This window comes from Python bivittatus, unplaced genomic scaffold, assembly GCF_059951505.1.
Source record: "Python bivittatus isolate LINGU-HERP-01145 unplaced genomic scaffold, Pbiv_v1 ctg000000_np1212, whole genome shotgun sequence".
Classification (NCBI taxonomy): Eukaryota; Metazoa; Chordata; class Lepidosauria; order Squamata; family Pythonidae; genus Python; species Python bivittatus.
The window spans coordinates 2995846-3019602 of record NW_028277028.1 but is presented as its reverse complement, the minus strand read 5'-3'; the positions used below and the strand labels follow the sequence as shown (position 1 = coordinate 3019602).

The following is a 23757-nucleotide window of genomic DNA, read 5'->3' as shown; positions in this document are numbered from 1 at the left end:
TTGACAACAACAAACCTTTCTTATGGCCTTTAGGCTAGAAAACACTACATAGAAACACATTCACCTAAAGTTTATTGATAAGACTAAAAAGAAGGTAGAAAATACAATAAAATGAAACAACAATAAACTTAATATACAGTAACGCAAATATCAGTGGCGATCACCAACATTTGTACTAATCTTCAGTTGTAGGTAGGACAGATAGAACAAATGGTGGCACAAAATCAGGCAACCTGGAAAGACGTGTCAGAGTCCTGGTCAGATAGAAGAAGCGACAGATAAGCATTGTGCTCTCTGCCAGGGTAGTTCTTTAAAATGGGATCGATATATGCCTTCTGAGATTCCCTGTGAAGAGAGCAACAATGAAGCAGGTGGCTTAGGGATTCCACAGAGCCATCGCCACGTGGGCATCAATGCTGCTGAAGGGGGATGTTTTTATAAACATCTACAGAATTGTGGAGGGTAGCTGGCCAAGGTGAAGGCCCAGTAAAATTTCAGAATTAGAATTCAGGAGAGAGAAGATGATGGCACATGCCCACTTGAGAAAAATCTGTGAACTGTGGGGTTGGATACCAGGCTGAGACTGGTTTGGAAATCAATATCCCAGATACACTGCTTAAGATGACTCTTGGCGTTTTCAAACCTTAATTGGCATATACTCTCTGAAGAGAGAACTGAAGACTGGAGTTTGCTATTAGCTCTTGTTAGACAGGTTAATTTAAAATAGGCAGACCCACGGGGAAAAAAAAATTAACCAGAAATTAATGTGATAACCAGGCTCTGGCACCCACATAAACTAAACCTGTATCTAACTATAAGGCAGTATTTTTGATGCATCTTGGAACTGTGAGGATAGCTGTTATAAACTTGGAGTAGACAGCTTTTAGGGTTTTAAACTTTGTAAACGTGCAAACATATGATACTTTTTAAACAAAAAAATTAATTACTTAAAGTAGCACTTTATTATGCTTAATATTATGTTTAGTATCCCTGAAGTTATTACTTTCTGTGAAACTCAAATGTATTAATAGTAGTAATAATATATTAAAATTTAATGACAAATTTTGTGATTGGATTCCATTTAAAAGAAATCAGGTTCATCTCTTAAATCTCATTAAAATTATTATAATAAATTATACAAAATTGCCAAAAAAAATAAATAATTTCACCAGATAGGTTTCAAGCAATCCTTTTTAGGACCTCTATGTTGTATCTGCATTAAAAGTAGTTATGCAGTAATAATTCTCATTAAAAGAAATTGATATGATAGTTTTTTCATATTGTAAACACCAAAAGGCACATCTCTTTAATAATAACTTTAACAATAGTAAATATAAAACTGAGTTTTTTGTGTTCCTTCTGATATATAAACTATGCAGGAGATCCAATGTTCCAGTTCCCTTATTTACAAAGCCTGGGGACATGCTATAAATTCCTTCTTCCGCACAAGTTTCTCTATTCTTACTATTAAAATGCATTGGATGTGCATCGAAATTAATGCTAGGTTGGAGTAACTGTTATTAAGACTTGAAGCTAGATTGTAAACTCCAGTAAAAGGTAATGCTTATTAGCTTAAATTTTGATGCCGATATAAGTCTACACCAACTTTAATACTTAAGAAAGGGAAGGACTTAAGGCTGTTCCCAATTTCTAAATGATGGGTTAATTCATCATAGACAAAATACTGGCACTTTACAGTACAGCAAGAGTCAGCCCCAATGGTTGTACTTGCTATTTATGAAATTTACTCTTCTATATATGTGTGTTCATGTATGTTAATGCACCAAAAAGGATCAGGAGACCAGTTATACCATCATCAAATCCAAGCAGACAAGAATTACAGCAGATGGCTTGAAACCCGCTTCAGCATATGTCTTCCAGATTCGAGCTCGCACCGCAGCAGGGTATGGTGGCTTCAGCCGAAGATTTGAGTTTGAAACCAGCCCAGTGTGTAAGTCATTTTAATTACTGACTGCCCAAGTCTTTATTACAATTACAAGAGAAGCGTCAGCTGATCAACATTTTTGCAGGAGCATTTCAGCCTTTCTTGTAGCCCTCCCCACCTTGGGCCACCTGGCCTGGTTTTCTTCAGACTCATCATTCAAATGGGTTAACTCTTACTGCTATAGTCTACTTGCTTACCCATGTCTTCAAAACAATGTCATCTATAAAACTTGCTGGTTATCAAAAATTATCAAAATTGATCAGTATTATCATAATAGGTTGATTCCAAAATTGAAGAATGTATGAGCCATGAACACAGTCTGAGTGCTCTGTGCTTCAACAGTTGAGGACAAAAGCAACTTCGGCTCTTCCATATTTAACATGGCAAAATATGAGTGCACACTTGACAGGTCTCAACAGGCAATCTTATTTCTCTGGTAGTAGTGTGCTGTATGATATATGCTCCAGCATAGAATTGATTTGGATGGGAGCATAGTGGTGGCACAGAAATATGCCCATTAACCTTAGCACTTGAATGCAGAAAAAATCCAAGATAGTGATCTTAAATATGTAAAAGATACTGGTAGGTGAGCAGTTTTGTCACAGTTCTGCAAAGATGAGTTTTTAGGAGGATTTTTTTTAAGTAGTGAAAGCTCCATAGCCTCAAGTGGTTCTTTAAAAACAATTTTTCAGCTTCTGAAAATGATGTTATTAAATATTTCTATACCATTTCCCAAACTGGTTTACGAATGAAAATTAAAATTACCGAAATACAATAAACTGCAAGATTCATAAAATCCTGGCTTTTTTTAAAAAAAAAAAAGGAGGGGGGTGCAGAAGGGAAAGAAAAACAAAAGCAGTCCTATATAACAGTCACATGAGGAAGACTTTGATGAAGAGATGGGTCTTTATTAGATGCCTAAAGAACATAAGAGTAGGCACTTCAAAGATTTCAGCAGGGAGAGAATTCCAAAGAGCTAGTGAGAGAGCTACAGAGAAGAACTCTTTGTGAGTAACCACGATAGTGTTCCATAAATATAAGAATGATTGCATTAAAGCAGATACATACTACAAATAATTATCTTGGAATTAGGAGATGGTAATTATTATAACTTCATCTAAGGAATCAAGGGGGTTTTAGTTTCTTAGAAATCTTGTAAAAAACAAGACTTCTAAAAAATTAAGGGTTCCAAAGGGACAGTTTTAACCAATTTAGACTGCTAATGTAACCTATGATCTCTCTTTAGGTTCCCATTATATCCAACGACTAGGCTGTTGAGAAAGAGTCAGCTTTCACACTACCTATATACTATATTTTTAAAAATTCAGTGGACATATGAATTATGCTTTCTGTTCTTCCATTAGAATAAATGAAAAACTAGTCTAATGGATTGCTGCAGTTTGATTGATTATGTGCCATCAAGTAGTTTTCGATTTCTAGCAACTGCATAGATAGATTTCCTCTGTGATGATCTATCCCTAACCTGTTCTTTCAAATCTCCCAATGGTGCACTTATTGCCACTGTAACTGAGTTCATCCAACTTGCTTCTGGTTGTCCTCTTCTTCTCTTTCCTTCCACCTTTCCCAATATTAGTACCTTTTCCAGAGAGCTGGGTCTTTCTAATAATTGTCACCAATGAGGCATGAAGAATGAGAAAAACGTTGACAGTATTGACTGTGTTTGGTTTGGTTAAATGGTTTGTAGCCTTTCTCCCTTTAAAAATGATCTTGAAATCTACAAAATTGATAATGTTCTGAAGACAAAAGTGTTTTCAAAAGTATCTTATACTATTTCTATAGCATAAGTGCATCATATGACAGTTTAGAATTAGAGATAATGGTTTCACTGTACAAGCACAAAATCTTGTATTCAGTGTGAATAGGATTGTGCCAACTCTTGAATAGTGGTTTGCTAAATAGTGAACAATATTGTGATATTTTTTAAAAATTGAATTTGGCCAGACTTCAAACAATTGAGACGTTAACTTCATAGGGACTTCAAGACTTATTTTTTTCTAAAAGAAATGTATTGTGTTACCTGAAAGCTGTTTTTAAAATTGGGGATAATTTCAGGTACAATTTGTGATATGACATTGAAGAGGTTACATAATTATTATTTTCCTCTGATTTTGCTAGGTTGGTTATTTAGTTATTTATTTGTCTGCCTTTCTGCTTAATCAAATATTCAGGGTAGTTCAAGCCACTTGCATTAGGTTGTTTAGCTCTTGAGCTATATACAAGGCTTGCTTGCTGTCTTACTGGTAGTTTTTTTTTCTTTAAAAAAAGACCGTCATACTCAATATGCCTATGAAAAGGATTCTGTCTGTAGAATAGGAAATTCAGGCATTCCATGGCTGAACTGGAAAATACACATTCCATAAGTACTCAGAATATGCACCTTTGGTCCAGGCATTGACCCAAAACATACCTCTTCTACGTACAGGTGTTCTGAGGTGGAAGATAGCAGGGAAAAGGCAAAGCCAGCAGCACTGCACAGGGCAGGGCAGTAGGGAAGAGAAAGGGAGGTGCTGGAAGGATCAGCAAGAGGAGTGAGAGGGCCAGTAGGATTATGCTGTGTTTAAATTTAAGAGTAGCAGAAGCAGTAGTGAAAGGAAGGGGAAAGAAGGCACTGAGATCATCGTCCACCTGGAACCCCTGAGCACAGAACAAACACATTTTCCATTCTAATTCATAACCTCTCATTCATGGCATCCACCTGATACCTTTAGTTGCAGGGTGGCCATTGCCCTGAATTCAGAAAGATTATAAATGGATTTGTTCTCTATGACCTCCCAACTTTGCGGCATCTAGCCATGTTTGATTGTCTGATGGTCTTAATAGGAATAGTGCCCTCACATAGGTATCTGCCAAAGTGAGGAAGAGGGATAGTTGCTCCCAGATGGTATGTAATCCTCAAATTTCCAGCTTCCATTTATATATATATATATGAATATATGACACACACATAGTCCCTAGCATTTCTAGAACTTGAGCTAGGGAACCAGAATGTCCAGTTGCTATTCATCTATTTTGACATACAAAGTTTGGAGAATGAAGTTCATCACTGATTTTTTTTTCCTCTGATGGGAAATATTTCTACTTCCAAAAAATTATTCAGTAATCTGTGAAAGTGAAAGACTTTATTGCAGTCATTGACCAGCACAAAGGAAATTGATATGCAAATATCTGAAGCTAACTGACGATATCAGAATAATTAGGCAAAATACATACAAAAAATTGGCTAAAATAATATTAAAAACAGAGAATGCTAAGATGTTTGCTCCAGATACACATGTGCAACAAAAGAGAAAAGGGATTAAAATGAAGAACCAGAGTAGTATAAACTTTAAAGTAGTAGCATAAAACTTCGCTTACAGTCCCCTGTCAAACCTGAGAAGAATATAGTATAGTAACTGACACTGCATATACACACCAAGGCAAGCACCTTCAAGGGGTTAATAAGTAACCAATAGTAAATGCTGAGCCTGGGCCATTTCTGGCTGTCCATACTCAGATATATTCAGTTGATCTTCATTATCCTTTGCCTGATTTTGCGTGCTGCCACACAAAGCCTGGCTACCTTGTGTTATTTCAGGATTAATGTCAGAAAGCAGAAATTGCATTTATTGTTGGTGAATCCTGTTTTTCTGGTCAGGAATGGGGTACGTAGAGCACTTTGGGGTTCTGTATAAAAGTGGCAGTACAGAAGAACATTTTGATAGTTTCGACCTGTTCTGAGCCACAGGGACATACTCATAGTGGATATGGCATCTTTTTGTATCCTGCAGTCAGAAGTGCTGAGGGAAGAGCATTACATTGGGCTAAGGTGAAGGCCCTTCTCTGATTTGGGATGTTAAACTGTGTGAGATACATAGCTGGTGCCACTGTGTATCTTATGCTATTTGCTGTAGGAAGCTGAATGGTATTACCAGCAGTCTATGTCGATCAAAGGTTTCTTAAGTGTCGCTCTTGCTTGCTCATAGCCTAGAAATAGTAAGTAGCTCATTGCTCATAGCCTAGAGATAGTGGGGGAAAGTCCTAGGAACAAGAGCTTGTTGTAATTGCTTGTTTTCACTCACTTTGAAATCTGTCCTCTAATGTCAGTGGAACTAAGCCTATAGGGAAAAGTGTTGGCTTCATCCAACAGTGTACCACAGCCTGCCATATTCTAGTGTCCACTCTCATCATTCCGGCCTCCATGCATAGTCAATCACTGGGGACACAGCGAGGAACTTGAAATATTGCTCTTAAAATTTTACACTGAACAAGTTCCAGTGATGTAAGGTTGAGAGGTGGTCCAAGTTGTGGGCCATATAGTAATAGTGCTAGGGGCTTGGCTTCAAAGAACTTAGTGGCTGCAGGTATGTATTGACCTCCACTGGAATGATGAAATTTTAAAATAGCTGCTATATTCCAATGTGCATTTTGAAGTAATCTTGACTTTTTTGGATAGCTGTGATTGGGCAGTAGGTTCTTAAGGTTAAAAGCAAAAGGAGGCAGAGCCCAAAGTTTGTAATAATTCTAATTCAGGTATATATTTTTTAAAAATTGTGATTTTTCTGAATTTCTAAACATAAAAACATTTATAAATGCTGCTGTGCCAATACATAAGTTGCAAAAAAAGAAAAAGAGGATGATGGCTCAGCAATTGTCAATTGTGCCAATCTTGCAAAGCAACTTGGCACTGTTATATCTACTGTGGATTGTATGGAATATGACAATTCTGTAGATTACTTTAGTGTTATTATCTATTCTCTTGATAACTCAAATGGAATGAGGGGATTAAATGAACTGTAGTAGTAATGCAATTTATTGAGAAGTGGAGACTTTTGTGGTATGTATATATCTATAGAGCAAGCAAGAATGCGAGCCTTCCTTTTTACTTCCTTCTGGGTTAGGAGCTCTTTCTATCTTTTGTGGCTTATCTGCACTGCTTGATTGCCCTGTCACCAGAACAGGCAGGCAACCATTTTTGGAAGGCAGAAATAGAAGATGTCATCCTCTATTAATCCCCAATTCACCATCAAATTGCCTGCATGAAAAAAGTTCCAAGTTTAATCCCTGACTATTCCAGGTAAGGTTGCGAAAGAGTTCAATCTGAAATGCTGGAAAATAGTGCTATGTCTAGAACATGTCATGTTGTCAATTTTGTAAAGAATGTGGTGTTGTCAAAAATATCCAGTGCATTCTTAAGACAGCTGTGCTGTGTATTTTTCATGAAACATGACATTAAGCAATGAAACATACAATAACAGCAAAAACCATACCATACCATTGCAGGCTGTGCATGGAAATTGCAATCATTTCCTATATTACAGCACTGCTTCCTACCCCCTGGAAAATTTCTGTGAATACCAAAGAGCTTCCAGTTGGAATGACATAGAATATGAATTCCATCCTCCTGAGTTCATAAATGACATCATATTTTCAGAAGGAGACAAGAGAAAGCTTATATATTTCCTCAGTCTTTCAGAAGTTGAATTATTGGTTAGCAGTGTTATTTCTAACTAAAGTATTGTGGCTTATTGGAAAATTTCAGCAGAATGGGATTACAGATTTCTTTGCTGTTTCTGTTTAAAATATATTGAAGAAGATCTCCAACCTTAGATCCTGGAGTGAAAGTCCACTGCATTCTGAATAGACATTGCTAGATGAGATGGCAGCTATATATTCTTTATGTTTGGCTTCTATTTCATTTCATTTATTTATTATATTTTAATCTATTGATTAAGAACATTCTTTCAGTAGATTAAAACTCTTAAAAGAAGAAAAAAATACCATAAAACACATTAATAAATAGCATATTTCTGTGTGTCTTGATGTCATAATGATGTACATTTAGCACTGCAACAATAGTAGCCATTATACAGTGAAAAAGGGGGAATGTGTAGTATGGCTACAATTTTCAGTGGCAATCTTGTTTCATTACCTCATTTAGTGCTCACATGTGTTTCAGTTATATCGAACAAACATAAAACAGCATTATATAAAGATCCTTACTTTTTTTTAATGTATGCAACAATGACTTAAAGTTGCAGAGTAAATGAATCATTTCTGAGAACTTCAGTTCAATTACAAGCTTTTCCACATGGGGCTGTGGAAGCCTGCAAAAAGTCATGCAATTGCGCCTCACCTAAACTACTGCTGGAATGGAGCAACAGAGCACCACCTCCTCCCCCAAGTCATCAGTAGATGCTGTGTGTCTTTAGTCATTTGGTGCTATTATTATTATCAGCATTAGCATTTGCAAAGGGTAAATCTGCCTCACTACCAAGCAATCAACCCTCTTACGCTAAGAAAGTTGCGAAGGTGTCATAACATGCCATCATTTTTGCAATCAGGGTACACTTTCCCATGGTATTAGACTGCACTGGTGGATGAAGAGGGAGTGATTAAACAAAATGTGTGTATTTTAGAATGCAGGAACTAGAACTTACAATATGGGCACTTGCATGCTTCCATTATTTCTACTCCACAGGAATAACAAAAATCCCTCCCGCTCCACACAAAAAGGAAAGAGAAGAAGTAAGATGCTGAAGCAGTCTAGCACTTTGTATGCGTGCTTTCCTCCTGCCAAAGGGACAGGGGGACAGACAGAATGCTTGTCACTTGGAGTTCTCTCCAATGGATTAGCCACAGTCTCTGCAGAGCTTCATTGCGAAAAGAAAAGAAGCTTTCTTTTCCAATTTGAGTTATACCACAGCTGACTTGCAAATAATGGGCTCAGCTGCCAAACTTAGTTGCTTGTGCACTTTGAATCACCAGGCCAGAGCTGTTTTTGAATTGGTGCAGTCTTTGTGTGAAGTACTTCTGGTCGCAGGCATCCACAGCTAGCCACAAATATGCCAAATAATGAAACGTGTCCTGATGTTGTTATAATGTACGCTTTGTACTCCCCCATGGATGCCCATGCTTCAGAACTCGTTTAACATATCATGATTAGAAATCTATACATATACTGCACATCTATTTTTGTTTCTTCAAATGATATTTATTACATTTTAATAAGAATTTGTTATTTAATAAGAATTTGGAATCAGTTCTCTTCAATTCTCTATTGAATAGAAATCCATGGTTCACAATCTGCATTTCAACCGATTAGCCTTTGATTACATTTTGCTTTAAATTCTCAACAGCCAAACCAATTGGGGAAAAGAGCTGTCAGTTTTTCTATTTTCAGTACACGCTAATTTTGAGAATAATTTAGATTTTGAAGGAATGGCAGACATGCCATTAAGTGAGTAAGCAGACTAATACATAGAAAAGAACTGTTGCACACATTAAAGTAATAACATTGTCAATTTAATGCATCCCATATTGCATTAAGCATTAATCGTCTTATATGTAGAAACAAAACCTTATTTTGTTGCCAAATAAATCTCTGTTATAAATTTTGGATGCAGTAGAAAGTTTCTAATTTAGAACATTCAGTAATTATGTTTCAGAGTACTTATAAATAACCTGCTGGCATTTCAGTGCAGCTGGAGCAAATGTATCCATAATAATAAGGGATTACCATATAAATCATGGAAAAATTTATCAACAACTTTGCTTCTAATTTTTATAGATTTTTTCTCATTCTGACAAAATGTGTTTTAATATTCCTTATTTCTGAATAGTTAATATGTACAGCAGGTTTGTCATCTTAAAATGTTCTTTGGTCATTTAAAAATTTGCTTTAACAAGTACTTTGCAACAAGTAAATGCTGTCTGCAGAGATTTCTTTGACTCTGGTGGGGAGCAGGGAGATGATGCTAAAACTTTGCTGCATTTGCCTGTCTTTATATCCTACAGTTATGCCCCACCCAAGATATAATAAATGTTTCTTACATAAGTGGCCATAAATTGGTACCACTAATTAGAACTTTATAATACTGACTATGCAATTTAATGTATATGACAGAACATTATGAAATTAATACAGTTGACTAATGTAGAGCATGATCCAATTGATAATTTACTGGTCAGCTACTTAAAACAAAGGCAACACTTAATCCCATGGTAAAATAACAATGTGTTTGCATTCAGTAATAAGTAATCAGTAATTGTATAGGTTATATACAATTAATTGTGTACCCTTTCCAGCTCAACATATAATTTAGTGCAACTTTTAGTGCAAAGTGCAATTTTATGGCACTTTGGAACCACACTTAAGTCTAAAGATAGCTTTCTCTTTGGGAAATACGAAATAAAAACTATTCAAAAAATGTAGATATAGGTTCTTAGTATGTGGGCAGTCCTTGGCTGATGTTCTCAAAACCCATTTTTGTTGTTGCCAGAGGTCCCAGAAATAGTGCTGCCGATATCTGACAATAGCACAATTCACAGTGATAGCACAATTTCCTTCTGATTTTCACAGGAAGTATAAGAAAGTAGTTAAGGTGTTTAACCCACTTGAAATCTTTAAAAAAGAAAGGCCCTCAAAAGAAAGAAAAATGTGATACTTTATCCTCCAATGATGTCACACTTGGACATTTAAAAAAGTAAAAAAGTCATCAAGAGTTGACTATTTTAGACTTTTAAACATATATTAAAAACCTTAAAATAAGCAAAATGCTAGACTGCTGTTAATTGTAAAGATAAACTTCATGCCCCAAAATCTCAACAGAAAAGCAGCATCTTCACTGCATCCCTAAGAGCTAGCAATGAGTCCCATCTAGACCTTGATGACCAAAGAACAGGGGTGCTATTGAAAGCTCATACCTAAAAGTCTGATGAAGTATGGGAGGACCCAAAAGCATCTCTTCTCATGATGAACATCCAGAATGGTGATTAAGAAAGTTCCACAGATTACAAGCCATGAGGTTCTTTATAAATCAGAAACTGCACTTTGAATTATATTTAGAGACTCTGACAACTCAAATGTTATCTTGTTGAAACTATTTTCATTTAGCAGCAAGTGAGAGAGTGTGTGTGAGAAAGTGGGGGATGAGGCATTTGAATGTTTATATCAGAAGAGGTATCTCAGTCCAGCTGGTGAGGAATATGACCCCCAAAAAAGTTTGAGACTCCTTAATTAACTCACTGTAATTGAAGTTGAGAAATTCAGCTTACAGTTTTCAAGATTCTCTATTTACTCCAGATTAGCATCAACCTCTATTCCTGAAATCTGTCTTGTACTTGCTTCCTTGGTACTGCCAGCTATGTAGAGCTTGACAGCAAGCAGGCTGTCACATCTCACAACAAACTAAAATTTCTAGGTAGTTTTCAAAGGCAGCCCCAAATACAAACAGTAATCCAAATTGAAGGTGATGAGGGCATGAGTCATTGTCACAGGGCCTCCTCTCCAAAAATTACCTTGATTGGTATACCACCTTAAGTTAGGCAAAGCTCCGTTGGCCAAAGTCTCTACATGCTAATCAAGCAGAAGCCATGAATCCAGGAAAGCCCACTTCAGGGAAAGTGCAACTTAACCACAGTAATACAGGAGCCAGTGCAGACTCCATCTTGAAGGGATCAAATTGTACTTGTTTCACCCTATCCAGTCTCTCTTGGCTGAACAGCATGGGGAAAAGAGCAAGGTTTGTGATACTTCAGAAGGAACTGGTCAGGAGTTCAACTACCACCATTTCTGAAGAACACCTGTTCATAAAGGAGCAGAATCATTATAAAACAGTACCACCAAACAAAGCCTTACAGGTGGTCCAGAAAGATACAATGGCTGATATTATCAGATGCCATTGAAAGACCTACTAGGAACAGGAGGCCTGCACTCCTTCTATCCAGGGTGTAATGAAGGTACACCCAGGTCTGAAATTCAATTGAAAAAGATCCAGATAACATGCTTCATTTAAGAGTCTCTGGAACTGATGTCCTACTACCTTTCCTAAAATATTCCCCAAGAAAAGGTTACTGGGGATCAGGCCATTCAAGAGATGGCTTTTTCAGGAGTGGGTACATCATTGCCTGCTTCAAAACATCAAAAACTACACCTCTCTCACAGAAGCATTAAACACCCTTGAATCCAACCACCCTGTGCTGCAGGAGCCAAGAGGAGCATGGATCTAGCCCACAGAAAACCCTACCTACATCTTCAGAGTCTATGATCTCAACCAAATCCTCAGCCACCTCACCAGATTCTGCCCAACTGGAGTGTCAAGTCCACGATGTCCAACTCTCAGTTCTGAAGCATTCTCACACAACCAGGCTTGGGTCAGATAAATACTTCTTTATTAAGAGGTACATGTAGCTTGTAAACAGAACATTGCTAAAACTAACGCCTTGGGTAAACCTCCCTCTATTTATCCCCCCTCCCCTTATTGCCTGGCGTCGTGACTCCTCTTCACTTGTTGTTGACCTCTCTCCTTCCTCCCCAAGCTTCTTCCTGGTTCTTTGGGCCCCAGCTGCCTGGCCGGCAATCAAGCCAGTCTAAATTGCCCATATATGGTCACGCTGCTTCCCAACTCCCCTTACAACCATTAACAGCCACCCCCCCTCCTTATTTACAAGTGGCAGAAACAAATCAACTCCCAACGAATGCAATACAATGGAAAACAACAACAGTTGGGTGATGCAGGTTCTGACATACTGCCCCCCCAAAAACCCCCTCTTCACCATGCTGGCCAGGAGCCCTAGAAATAAGAAAAGAGGAACTGGAATTATGAAAACATACATCCTATAGAGTTCAACACGTTCACCTGGGTTTGTTAGGATACTTCTTATAAAAGTCCAAAATTAAGTCAGGAGCTCTAACATGTCTTTTGGAGACCCATTCAGCCAGAGATTTAGGGAAATGTTTCCAATGTACTAAATACTGAATGTCTCCTTTGAAGTTTCTAGAGTCCAATATTTCCCTGATCTCAAAGTGTTGTTCCCCCTCGATCATAATAGGTTCAGGAGGGGCCACTACCGGCCTCCATTTATCAGATTCCTTGTAGGGTTTTAATAGTTCACTGTGGAAGACAGGATTAATCTTCCTGAGGGTTTTGGGGAGTTTCAAGCGTACAGACACGTGGTTAATTACTCTATCCACAGTGAAAGGTCCTATGTATTTATTATCAAGCTTTCTACAAGGCCTGGAAGATTTCAGATTCTTGGTAGATAACCACACTTTGTCCCCCACTTTCCACGGTTCATGTGGTGCTCTCTTCTTATCTGCTTGTGTTTTATAACTTTCTCTAGCTTTTGCAATCGCTTTTTCTGCGATAGGCCACAATCCCCTTATCCTGTCACCCCATTCATCTACTGTTTTAACCCCTGTTTGAGTGTGGGGAAGTTCAGGTATAGGTACAAATTCTTGCCCTGATACAATCTGGAAAGGGGACAGCCCAGTACTATCGTGTACAGCATTATTGTAAGCCACTTCAGCATAAGGTAATAAGTCCACCCAATTGTCCGGTTGATGGTTTATGAAGCATCGCAAATACTGTTCCAACCCCGGATGCCTCCTCTCTGTCACTCCGTCCGTCTGAGGATGAAAGGAAGAGCTCATTGCTTGCTTAGACCCCAAAAGGGTTAAAAATGCCTTCCAGAATTTAGAGGAGAACTGGACCCCCCGGTCACTGATCACTCTTTCAGGACAACCGTGTAATCTGTATATGTGTTGTATAAACAAGGCAGCCAGTTCAGGCACTGAAGGAATGGCTTTGCACGGGATGAAGTGAGTTTGTTTAGAGAAGAGATCAGTAACAGTCCAAATCACAGTCTTTTCCTGCTCTCTGGCAGGCCTACAATAAAATCCATGCTTATTTCTTTCCATGGTTTTTCAGGACAGGCCACAGTTTGTAACAACCCACGGGGTTTCCCCCCTTGCCTTTTGGCCATAGCGCATACAGGACAGGTAGTTACATATTCTGCCACATCTCTCCTGAGCGAAGGCCACCAAAATTGCCTGCGGAGTAGATGTAAAGTTTTGACAAAGCCAAAGTGTCCTGCTGTTTTATCATCATGGCACCTTTGTAGTACCATTTTGTGAGCCTCCTGGGGCATGTACAGTCTATCTGCATTCCACCATGCCCCCTCCCTCTGGGTTAGTTCCTCCTTATTCTCCTGGAACCACTCATCCTGTTCCAGGAATCGATTTAAGTCCATTAAGAACTCTGGGTGCTGTCAAAGCTCCAAATTTTTATGATCCGTCCAAACCTCAAAAGTTTCTTCCGCTCCCTCCAGCAAATGACGCCAATTTGTTAAAGCCCATTTCACTGCAAAAGCTTCCTTTTCCCATACTAGCCAGCTCCGCTCAGGTTCAGTGAACTTGCGAGATAAGTAAGCACATGGTTTTAACACACCTTCTTCATCCCTCTGTAAGAGGACTGCTCCAATGGCTACGTCTGAGGCATCTGCCTGAATAACAAAAGGCTTTGCTGGGTCTGGGTGTTTTAGGATGGGTTCAACAGTGAATAATTTCTTGAGGGTTTCAAAAGCCTCCTGACATTCTGCTGTCCATTTTAAAGGGGCACTGGGGGCTTTTGCAGCTGCCAAGGGTTTGTCCTTCGTTTTTAAAAGATCAGTCAGAGGGAGAGCTACTTGTGCAAAATTAGGAATAAACTGTCTGTAAAAGTTGGCAAAGCCAAGGAAACTTTGCAGTTGTCTCCTGGTTCTTGGGGCCTCCCAAGCTAAGACATCCCGCACCTTATTGGGATCCATTTCCACTCCTTTATTAGATATTCTGTAGCCCAGATAGTCAATGCAATCCTTATGGAACTCACACTTGGATAATTTTGCATACAACTGCGCATTTAGCAGTTTCTCCAGCACTTTCCTGACAATTTCACGTGTTCCTCCATTGTTTTGGTGTAGATTAAAATGTCATCCAAGTATACCAACACTCCACGGTAGAGGAACTCGTGCAAGACCTCATTAATCAGCTGCATGAATACCCCAGGTGCGCCTTTTAATCCGAACGGGAGGACTCGATACATGTAGTGTCCCAGGGTGCAGCGGAATGCGGTCCTCCATTCGTGCCCAGCTTTTATGCGCACCCTGAAATATGCCTCTCTCAAATCTAGTTTGGTAAAAAAATTTCCTTTTGCCAAATGGCCTAACAATTTTTTTATTAATGGGAGAGGGTATTTGTTCTCTGTGGATATTGCATTTAACCCCCTATAGTCCGTGCATAAGCATAAAGTCCCATTTTTCTTTTCTCTGAAAAGTACTGACGCTGCCAGGGGGGATTTGGCAGGCACTATGAAGCCTCTGCTCAAATTTTTGTCAATGAATTCCCTCAACGCCCCCATTTCCTTTTGGGTCATTGAGTACATCGTTTGGGTTGAGTACTTTGCTCCTGGCACCATCTCAATTTCGCAGTCTGTGGGGCGATGTGGTGGTAGCTGGTCGGATTCCTCTTCGCTAAAGACTTTCGCTAAGTCCCTATATTGCCAGGGGATTTCCTCCCCTCCCCCCACGTGGGGCTTTCATCGCTCTTGCAGGTTTCTCGGCTTTTTTCCCTTTCTCCGCGGGTTGTAGCCTTGGGTTCTAGGGGCAGGCCACCACGAAGTGCCCCTTCTCGCCGCACATGAAGCAGGCTTTCCCCGTGGCCTGCGGCCTTGCCAAGGGGGTTAACTCCTTCCTTGCCGATTTTCTCCCTGTTTGCTTTGCGGCGCTAGGGGGCCGCCATCTTGCCTCCGCGCTGTGCGGTCTGACTCTGGCCAGTTGCGCCTCCAACACGGAGACGTGGGTGATCCACCCTGCCAATGTCTCCGGGCACCCCCGCACCACGGCCCTCTCGAAGAGCCGTGGGTCCAGCCCATCCTGGAATAGCCACACAAGGAACGCTTCTGGCCAGTCGGGCAGCTTCGCCACCAAGTGCTTGAACTCCAGCGCGTACTCTGTCACCGAGTGCGGCCCCTGCTTCAGCTCCCGGATTGCCTCCGCTGCGTGCGAGCGGGCACATTGGTCCTCGAACCGGTCCCATAGGGCGGTGATGAAGCGGTCGAAGTCCCCCAGTTCTGGGGCCTCCGCTTCATTCAAGTCGTTCACCCACTCAGCTGCCACACCCACCAGGAAGCGGGACACATACAGCACCCTCCAGCATCGCTGGCAAACAGGCGCCCGCACGTGCCCATGCAGATTCTCACCTGGTTCAGGAAAGCGGGCAGTTGGGCAGGGTCTCCGTCGTACTTCTCTACCAGCCCCCATCTTCACAACAGGTCCCCTTCTGCCTGTTGAGGTCGTTGGGTGGCTTGCTCCTGTTCCGCTCCCCCGCCGCATCCTGCGGGGGTTTGGACCGGGGCCCGATGAGGGGGAAGGGTTGGTGGTTCCAGCGGAGCCATTGGGGAGGGCTGGTCGATCGGCGCCGGCCCCTGTAGGGGGTTGGGCAGTTGCACGGAAGGTTGCGCCAGAATCCTCAGCTTGTCCAATTACTTCCTCAGTGCGCGCACTTCGTCTTCCAGCTCCCTCACCCGTTGTCCCTCACCCCATGGCGTTGTCACTTTGGTCGCAGTCCCCATAACCCTCGACCATCGAGGGCGGGCTGGCACCTCAGGGGTGAACCCTCCAGCGTCTTCCCAGATGCTCTGGTCTCTCGGTGGGTCCCAGTGGTGGGCCAGTCACCTCGTTGGGGTCTTCGGTCTGGCGCCCGCTAGAGCTTCAGTGAGGGGGATTTGCCGTTCCTCCTCTTCTGCTGGTGCCTCTGGTGAACTTTTCTGCAGTTCCTCAGAGGCCATGCTAGGTGGCTGGAAATTCCTCGTAGAGTTTCCTCTCGGGTGAAATCCAGTATCAGGGAGTTTTAGCAAAATGTTCTGACATGGAGTTTAATCAAAGCAAATATAAACAGTTTTATTGGCAAAATGACTATCAAGTCAATCACAGCAGTCTGGTCAGAGATCACACTTATGCTTTTTGAACAAAGTGCAGTCCACCTTATGTAGTCTCATTGGGGGACAGTTTGTCAATGCAGTAAGAGTAGGAAATGCTGATACTTTATGCCCTTATCACCACTGTATAGGTTCAAATATGAGCAGATATCTCTATTTGATCATATTTAAACAATATGCTCTCTGTATAAATTAGATTAGTCTCGTAATTTATATAAGTTCATATTAGCTTGAGCTGTATATTAATATATTTCAGCTGTGGAATGTTATATAAATGGTATATTGTCCACAGGAATTATATAGTTTTTAATAATTATTATTTATTTTTTTTATTTATCGAATTTGTCATCACCTATCTTGTTAAATGACTCTGGGTGGTTTACAAAACAATTAAAATAAATTAAAATTACAAAATTACAATAATAAATAAAAATATCCAAAATAATTGGCAATCACTCAGGGAGCATCATCAATTATAATTATAATACTATCATGTTTGATTTAAGATGACATATGATGGATCCAATTTCTACTCAAGCTTCAGAACCTAGAAAAATTAGAATAGAAAATGTATATCTTATAGTCCGTGTCACATACTGAAGAGTTTGGTCAATTTTGTATCCTGTAATGGCTCTAAAAGCCAAGGGCTGTATATGTCCAGGTAGAGAAAGAGATGGGAGGTGAACCTTTCTGCCAAATCTGTTCAGAAATTAACTCCATTTGATCTCCTGTCACCACTTGCCAACAGCAACCATTTCCTCTGGATACAGCCAGAGTGTAAGTGTCAAACTGGAATGATTTTATTTATTTATAAATACATCAGATAGTGTATATATGATATGATATTAATATGGTGTTGACGCTAGCAATGGAAAAAAATGAAATACTAAATAAGGACATTAATGACCATAAAAATTAAAACAAATCAGGGCTCCAATGTTTGGCAAAGTAAGGAAAAATCAATTTCCTGTAGGCCCCAAAAGTAAGCTTCTGTAAGTCTTTGAAAGTTCCCACATTACTGTAGGGCTTCTTCTACAGATCTGAACATCTAAGAAAGTTCAAAGCAAGATAGATGGTATCTCAGATAGCCATTAGCTCTCTTGGAAACCAGCTCCATTTTGTTTTTCTTCTTCTGGAAATGTTTCTATCCTCATGTACCTGATTAGAATTCTGTAAATCTAGAAGTTGGTGCTTGAGCTCCTTTGTTTTTCTCTCTTGTCCGTCCCTTTTCTTTTTCTGCCTCATGTGTTTCAGAGGCACGTTTTGTGAGGCAATTTTGGCTGGAATAAAAATAAAAAACTCCTGGTGACTTCATGGAAACATCCCTGTAGTTTTCTTGGTACCAATATGGAAACAGTTTGCAGTTGCCTTCTTCAGTTTTGTTTTGTTTTGTTTTGTTTTTTAAATAGCACAATATAAGCTACAGCTGAAAAATTTTATGCTGATTTTCTATCCAAATATTAACCAGATCCAATCTTAGTTTGCAAATGGAGAAAAACTGATTTTAATGTATTTGAAACTTTTGAAATTATTTCAGAATTTGAGATTTCAGGGACTAATTCCTACTATATGAATTTAACTGTACATTAAATTAGTGTTGAGCGACCTGTGTTCCTTCAGATATTGTTGAATTCAAAACGCTATCAGCCTCAGCCAGCATGGCCAATGATCAGATGATGGGAATTGGAGACCGACAACATCTGGAGAGCATCAGTTTGCTTGCTTGATTTCTCTCTCTCTTAACCCATTTGTAGAAAGCCTGCTCCATGCCTGTCGTCCATCAAAATGCACCTACAGTATCAGGGATAGGAATAGAGTTAATTCTGAAGCAGCACTGGGTAACACCCTACTGTAAAGTTTTGGGTGCAGCCCCAGAGCCTTATAGATTGTATATTTTAAAATGATAGAATTTGGAAAGACAATTAAATATCCTGGGTATAACCATATTTATATGTAATTAATGTAATTTACATTAAATTAAACGAAATGTGTTTTTTGTCTGGTTCCTGACTACTTTCTGGAATGTGACATGCCACCTAACAGCCAAGTGTTGTACATACCACTAAATCCAGAAAATAATTATACATTCCAAGAGAAACATTTTTATTTCAAAATGGGACTTTTGGGATTTTCAATTCAGCGTCAGCTGATGCTCAGGAAAAAAAGGAATGAAATGTCATCACATATCTTTCACAAGAGATGACAGAAGTTATCAGTACTGCAAACAAAGACAACAGAACTTGTAACCAAATTTGGAACTTAATTTGTGCTTGATCTGCACAATAGTCAAACAGAATTAGTTAACTAAATATTGGAGTTGTAAGTGCTTTGAATTTGATAGACAAAGCATGCTTTGCAGTGTGTGGGGATGTTCACATATCTGACCTGTCAGAAACTCCTTAAAGCAGCTGCATCTTCTCCCTGGATCGTGGGGCTGCCCTCCACAACTCCAGGGCCATCCTGGAAAAAGATGCATTTGGTGCTCCACACATGATTACATCTAGTCTGAAGTCCCATTTCCCTTAGAATCCAAAGTATAACATAACTCTACTGATTATATTTTTAAATAAATCCTAAAACCAAAATTTTGATTATCATATTTTCTTTCAAAACTATTAAAGAATCTTGAGTCACGTTTTTCTCTGTTAGCCTGGAAGTCAAAGTCTATCTGAGCCTTGGCAGCAGTTTTAATCATCATGTCCCTTTTTGTTTCTCCTCTCAGCAGTAGTTGCATCCGGCGATCAGAGTCAGATCCCCATAATTGCTGTGTCTGTTACTGTGGGAGTGATCCTTTTGGCTGTTGTTATTGGTTTCCTTCTCAGCGGAAGGTAAGAGGAAAAAGCTATATTCTTTATACCTTTCAATATCCTTCTTTGTCCCTTTAACTTTTATCTGGCCAGATATTTTTAGAGCATGTTTCCTGGCCAGCCAGAAAACACAGATCTGGGACAGTAATGTTTAATGAACCCTTTGTTTGAGAAGGGAAATACTGGTCTTGCCACTTCTCTAACGTGCTGATCTTCGTACCTCTCTTTTTGTTAACTTTGAAAGTGTCCTTCCCATGAGTTTCATTTCATAGCTATCATTGTATCTGCATTCATTAAAGTAATATGGCATATTTCTGTGCTGTAGATTTGGTAAGTAGCTTCAACCACTTATATCACTTGTGCCCATGGAGAGAAATATTGTGGGAACATGTAGCACATCAGTATGTTAAAAACAGAACTGGCAAGCACATTGCATATTTCTGTAGACTTCCTGCTAATGCAGGATAGCACTGTCACATCCAAGAGTCAAATCTGACTATATTATATGAAGTTTGACTATATTATGTAAAGCATATCTAATGTACACATTGCATTTTTATGGTGCAAACTTTTAAAAACCTTGTATATAGCCAAACAAAAATGTTGAAGCATTTCTACTTTCCTTTGTACTGAGTTGGAAAATTAAGTTCATGGCTATTAAAACTTCCAAAACTGCAAGCAAACTTCTTTGAGTCATGAAGCTGTCTGAATCTAATCCAGTAATTCATGATGGAATGATGATCTATGAGCCGTGATGGCCAGTGCAAATTCTATTAGTGTTGCCTTCTGTTTATTCTCTCAGCCCAGTCTGTAAGTTAGTATCAGCACTTTTGGCCGTACAAGTTTTTAATGCCTTCGGGAAAAGGCAGCATTATGCTCAGACCCCAAATGATGTATTTGTTCTCAGATGCTTTGACAAAAATATTCTTTTTAACATGTATTTGAGGATGTGGGGATAGGGATAATAAACAAGAGAAACCGCCTGGATAAATTGCTAAATGATAATTTTAACTCATTAGCAGAAAGACACAGGCCAAATTGAATAATGAACTGCTAGGCAGTGCTATCTAGGTAAACCTTCACCCCATGGCTCTTAAAGTGGGGGTGCCATAAAGAAGACTTCTGGCATTGAATCAGACCAGCATCCTGGTGGTATTCCTGTTACATTCTTCTAACAAGGACAACGTGCACTTTTGCAAAATGTGGAACAGCACATTCACTCACTGATTGCCTTTCCTGTAAAAGCAGTAACAAGACTTAATTAAACATTATTCCAGGATGCTAAGGCTTTTTGGAGAAAGGGTAACAATATCAAATGAACTCTGACAGAGAGTGTCTCCATTCTTAAATGTGGGGTAGTTGTGCCCTGCTGAAGACCAAGAATTTTCCTAAGCAAATTGTTCTTGCCTATTTTGAGCTAGAGGACCACTTTCTGATTCCACCCCAAAATCTCGGCTCCATATATGACATGTTTTGAGCTTTTCTTCATAAATTGCAGTCACTTTTCATAATTGAAACTGAAAAACAAATTGAAAAATCTTTGCTTTCCAATATTAGCCTATAAGCTGATCCAAAAGCCAGAAATCATTTCAGGTTGCTGTATTGGTCTTGACTTCATGGAATGTCTTAGATGCTATGATATTATAAGATTAAAAATATATATACTCCAAGCTACAATACAAGCTTTCTAAAATAATATTGTGTCCATATTATGCTTCCAGTCTAGTTTTCCCCAGGCAACAAGAAGTTCCTTAAATTATTTCTTGTCCTAATTATTTCTAGCAAGTAGCAAAATTGGCAACAATATAGTTGGTTCAAATGTGGCACACAGCAGGGAGTTATAACTCCTTATCTCTGTGTTTTTAGTCTGGTAGGAAAAGACCAATCAACTGGAAGCCTAAAATTATTATTTTGCTTATTCAGTCTTATTCAAAACAATGACCTCATTGAGGATGAGAGCATGCATTGCATTTAAAATAGGCAACAAACCTCTAGCAACCTTTTCTTTTCTTCTCTTCTCTTCTCTTCTCTTCTCTTCTCTTCTCTTCTCTTCTCTTCTCTTCTCTTCTCTTCTCTTCTCTTCTCTTCTCTTTTCTCTTTTCTTCAGTTTTAACTATACCTAAAATAAGTAGCTACTTTGGGAGGAAATCGTTTCTAGCAATAAAAGGATGCTCAGCCATTCCTTCTCTCCACCCCCACTTCCTACCCATTTTCCTACCACCACCACAGCTACCTATATTAACCATCATTTCTTCATGGAGTAAACCACTCCAGGACATATTATGTTTATGGAGTGTCAGGGGAAAGTTGAGGGTGCAAAATTAATCATGCCTCTCTGGTACAATTTTTCCATCAATACTTTCTTGTCCTACTACTTCTAGACCATGCTTTTGGATCATGGAAACAAGAGCAACAATTTTCAGGAAATATATAATCAGTTTACTTTTTTACAGGCTAGTTGATTGATATTCCAACATCACTCAAACATATTTAAATAGGAATTGTATAAATGAAGGAGCAATTATTATTAAAGTGTATTAATATGTAACATCATCTGGATTAAGCACTCCTATAAAATAAAGATTTAGCATATTTAGGGCAAAGGGTCTGCAAAATCCTCATGCATGCAGCTACTGTTACCTAAAAGCAACATATAAAAAATTAGGAGGGCCCTTACCTCAGTTATAAACTGCTTTAAATATATAAATACCTCTGGAATTATTTCAGATTTTAAAATCTCAGGGACTGCTTGCTTCTGCGTGTATTTAATTGTGTACTAAGTGCTGAGCAATTTGTGCTCCTCCAGATGTTATTGGACTCAAAATGCTATTGGCCTCAGACATCATGGCCAATGATCAGGTGATGGGAGTTAAAGACCAACAACCTGTGAAGAACACCTGGTTTCCCTCTCTCCCTTTTTAATCTATTGTAGAAAGCCTGCTTCATGCCTCTCTTCCATCAAAATGTACCTACATTATATGGAATAGGGTCAATTTTGAAGCAGCACTAAGAATGCAGATTGAATTCCTCAGATTTGTTTTGTCCCATTTTCATCAACTTATAACATGAAATGACCAGTGTTTTATTTCAGAGGGTGAATGTAGTAGGTGAATTTTGAAAGATTTGGATGTAGCCCCAGAGCTTTTTCAAAGATTGCTTGCAAATTGTAACTTTTAATGAGATGGAATTTAAAAAGAAATTATTAAATATCCTGAGTGTAACCATATCAATGATATTTAATTAATGTACTGTAATTTATAATATATTAATTAAATTTTAGTTTTATTTGGTCCATTATTATTTTCTGGAGTGTGGCATGGTACCTAACAGCCAAGTGTTATATACAATACTTCTACATTCAGAAAATAATTATATACTCCAATACAAACATCTTCCCAGACTAGTACTGTGCTAGTACAACATCCCCAATACCTAGCCTAGATAGCTATTATGCTGATTGAGTTGAATCATAGTTGTAGTCCAACACATCTGGAAAAGACCAGGCTGAGAAATGACTTTAAACATTTTTTGCAAAGGGATTTTTTCACAATGAGACTGGCAGGGGTTTCCATTCTTTTGCCTGGAAAAGGGAGCACACAAAAGTCTCAGTTTTGGTTGGCACATTTTTGCTTTCCAGAATATGATCTCTGAATAATTAAATTTGAACACAACATGAATCTTAAAACATTAAACTGAGGAAACAGTAGTTTCAGCAATTAAGAACTATGGAAGGAAAGAAGTTTTTCCCAGCATCTCTATATGAAGCTCTCCTCTTTCAAAGGACATAACTGCAAGAAAGAAAAGCATTTTGGACTGAAAAAATACAGGACAGAAAAATCATCCCATCAGCAGGGATCATTTTTCATTTACTTTTCCATTGAACTAATACTGTACGTATTTGCACTCAGGATGTAGTTTTGGGTTCACAAAGATCAATACTGGGCTACAATGGACAATTTGTTTGCTTGTGTTTTTTAGAGTTTTGCAGCCCATTTTAGCCCCTGGAAGCTATATATGCACAACTCTGTTGTAGAGTAGGCTTACAAAAAATTAATCGCGATACTATGCCAGTTGTTTATATACAGTTCAAAGAAGACACCTTCATTTTGACTTCATAAAAACATTCATAATCTAACAGCTACAGTAACTAGTCCATCTTTATTAACGAGTTGACAGTTTCTTAGAACATAATCTGTTCCCTTTTTTGCAAATAATCATAAATAACAATTTTGCATTCAGATAACCTGTAGTA

At 38.9% G+C, this 23757-nt stretch overlaps 1 protein-coding gene across 2 annotated transcripts in view; it reads left to right on the top strand.

The window, feature by feature from the left end:
• EPHA5 (EPH receptor A5) overlaps positions 1 to 23757 on the top strand; it is a 208917-nt gene that overhangs the window by 148230 nt on the left and 36930 nt on the right. The window contains exons 5-6 of one of the 2 annotated variants that reach the window (XM_088134025.1): positions 1792 to 1951; positions 19424 to 19526. In XM_088134025.1, coding sequence (XP_087990151.1) covers positions 1792 to 1951; positions 19424 to 19526 — 263 coding nt within the window. Of the gene's footprint in view, positions 1 to 1791; positions 1952 to 19420; positions 19527 to 23757 lie in introns of both variants that reach the window. The other variant, XM_088133984.1, reaches the window with a different exon arrangement.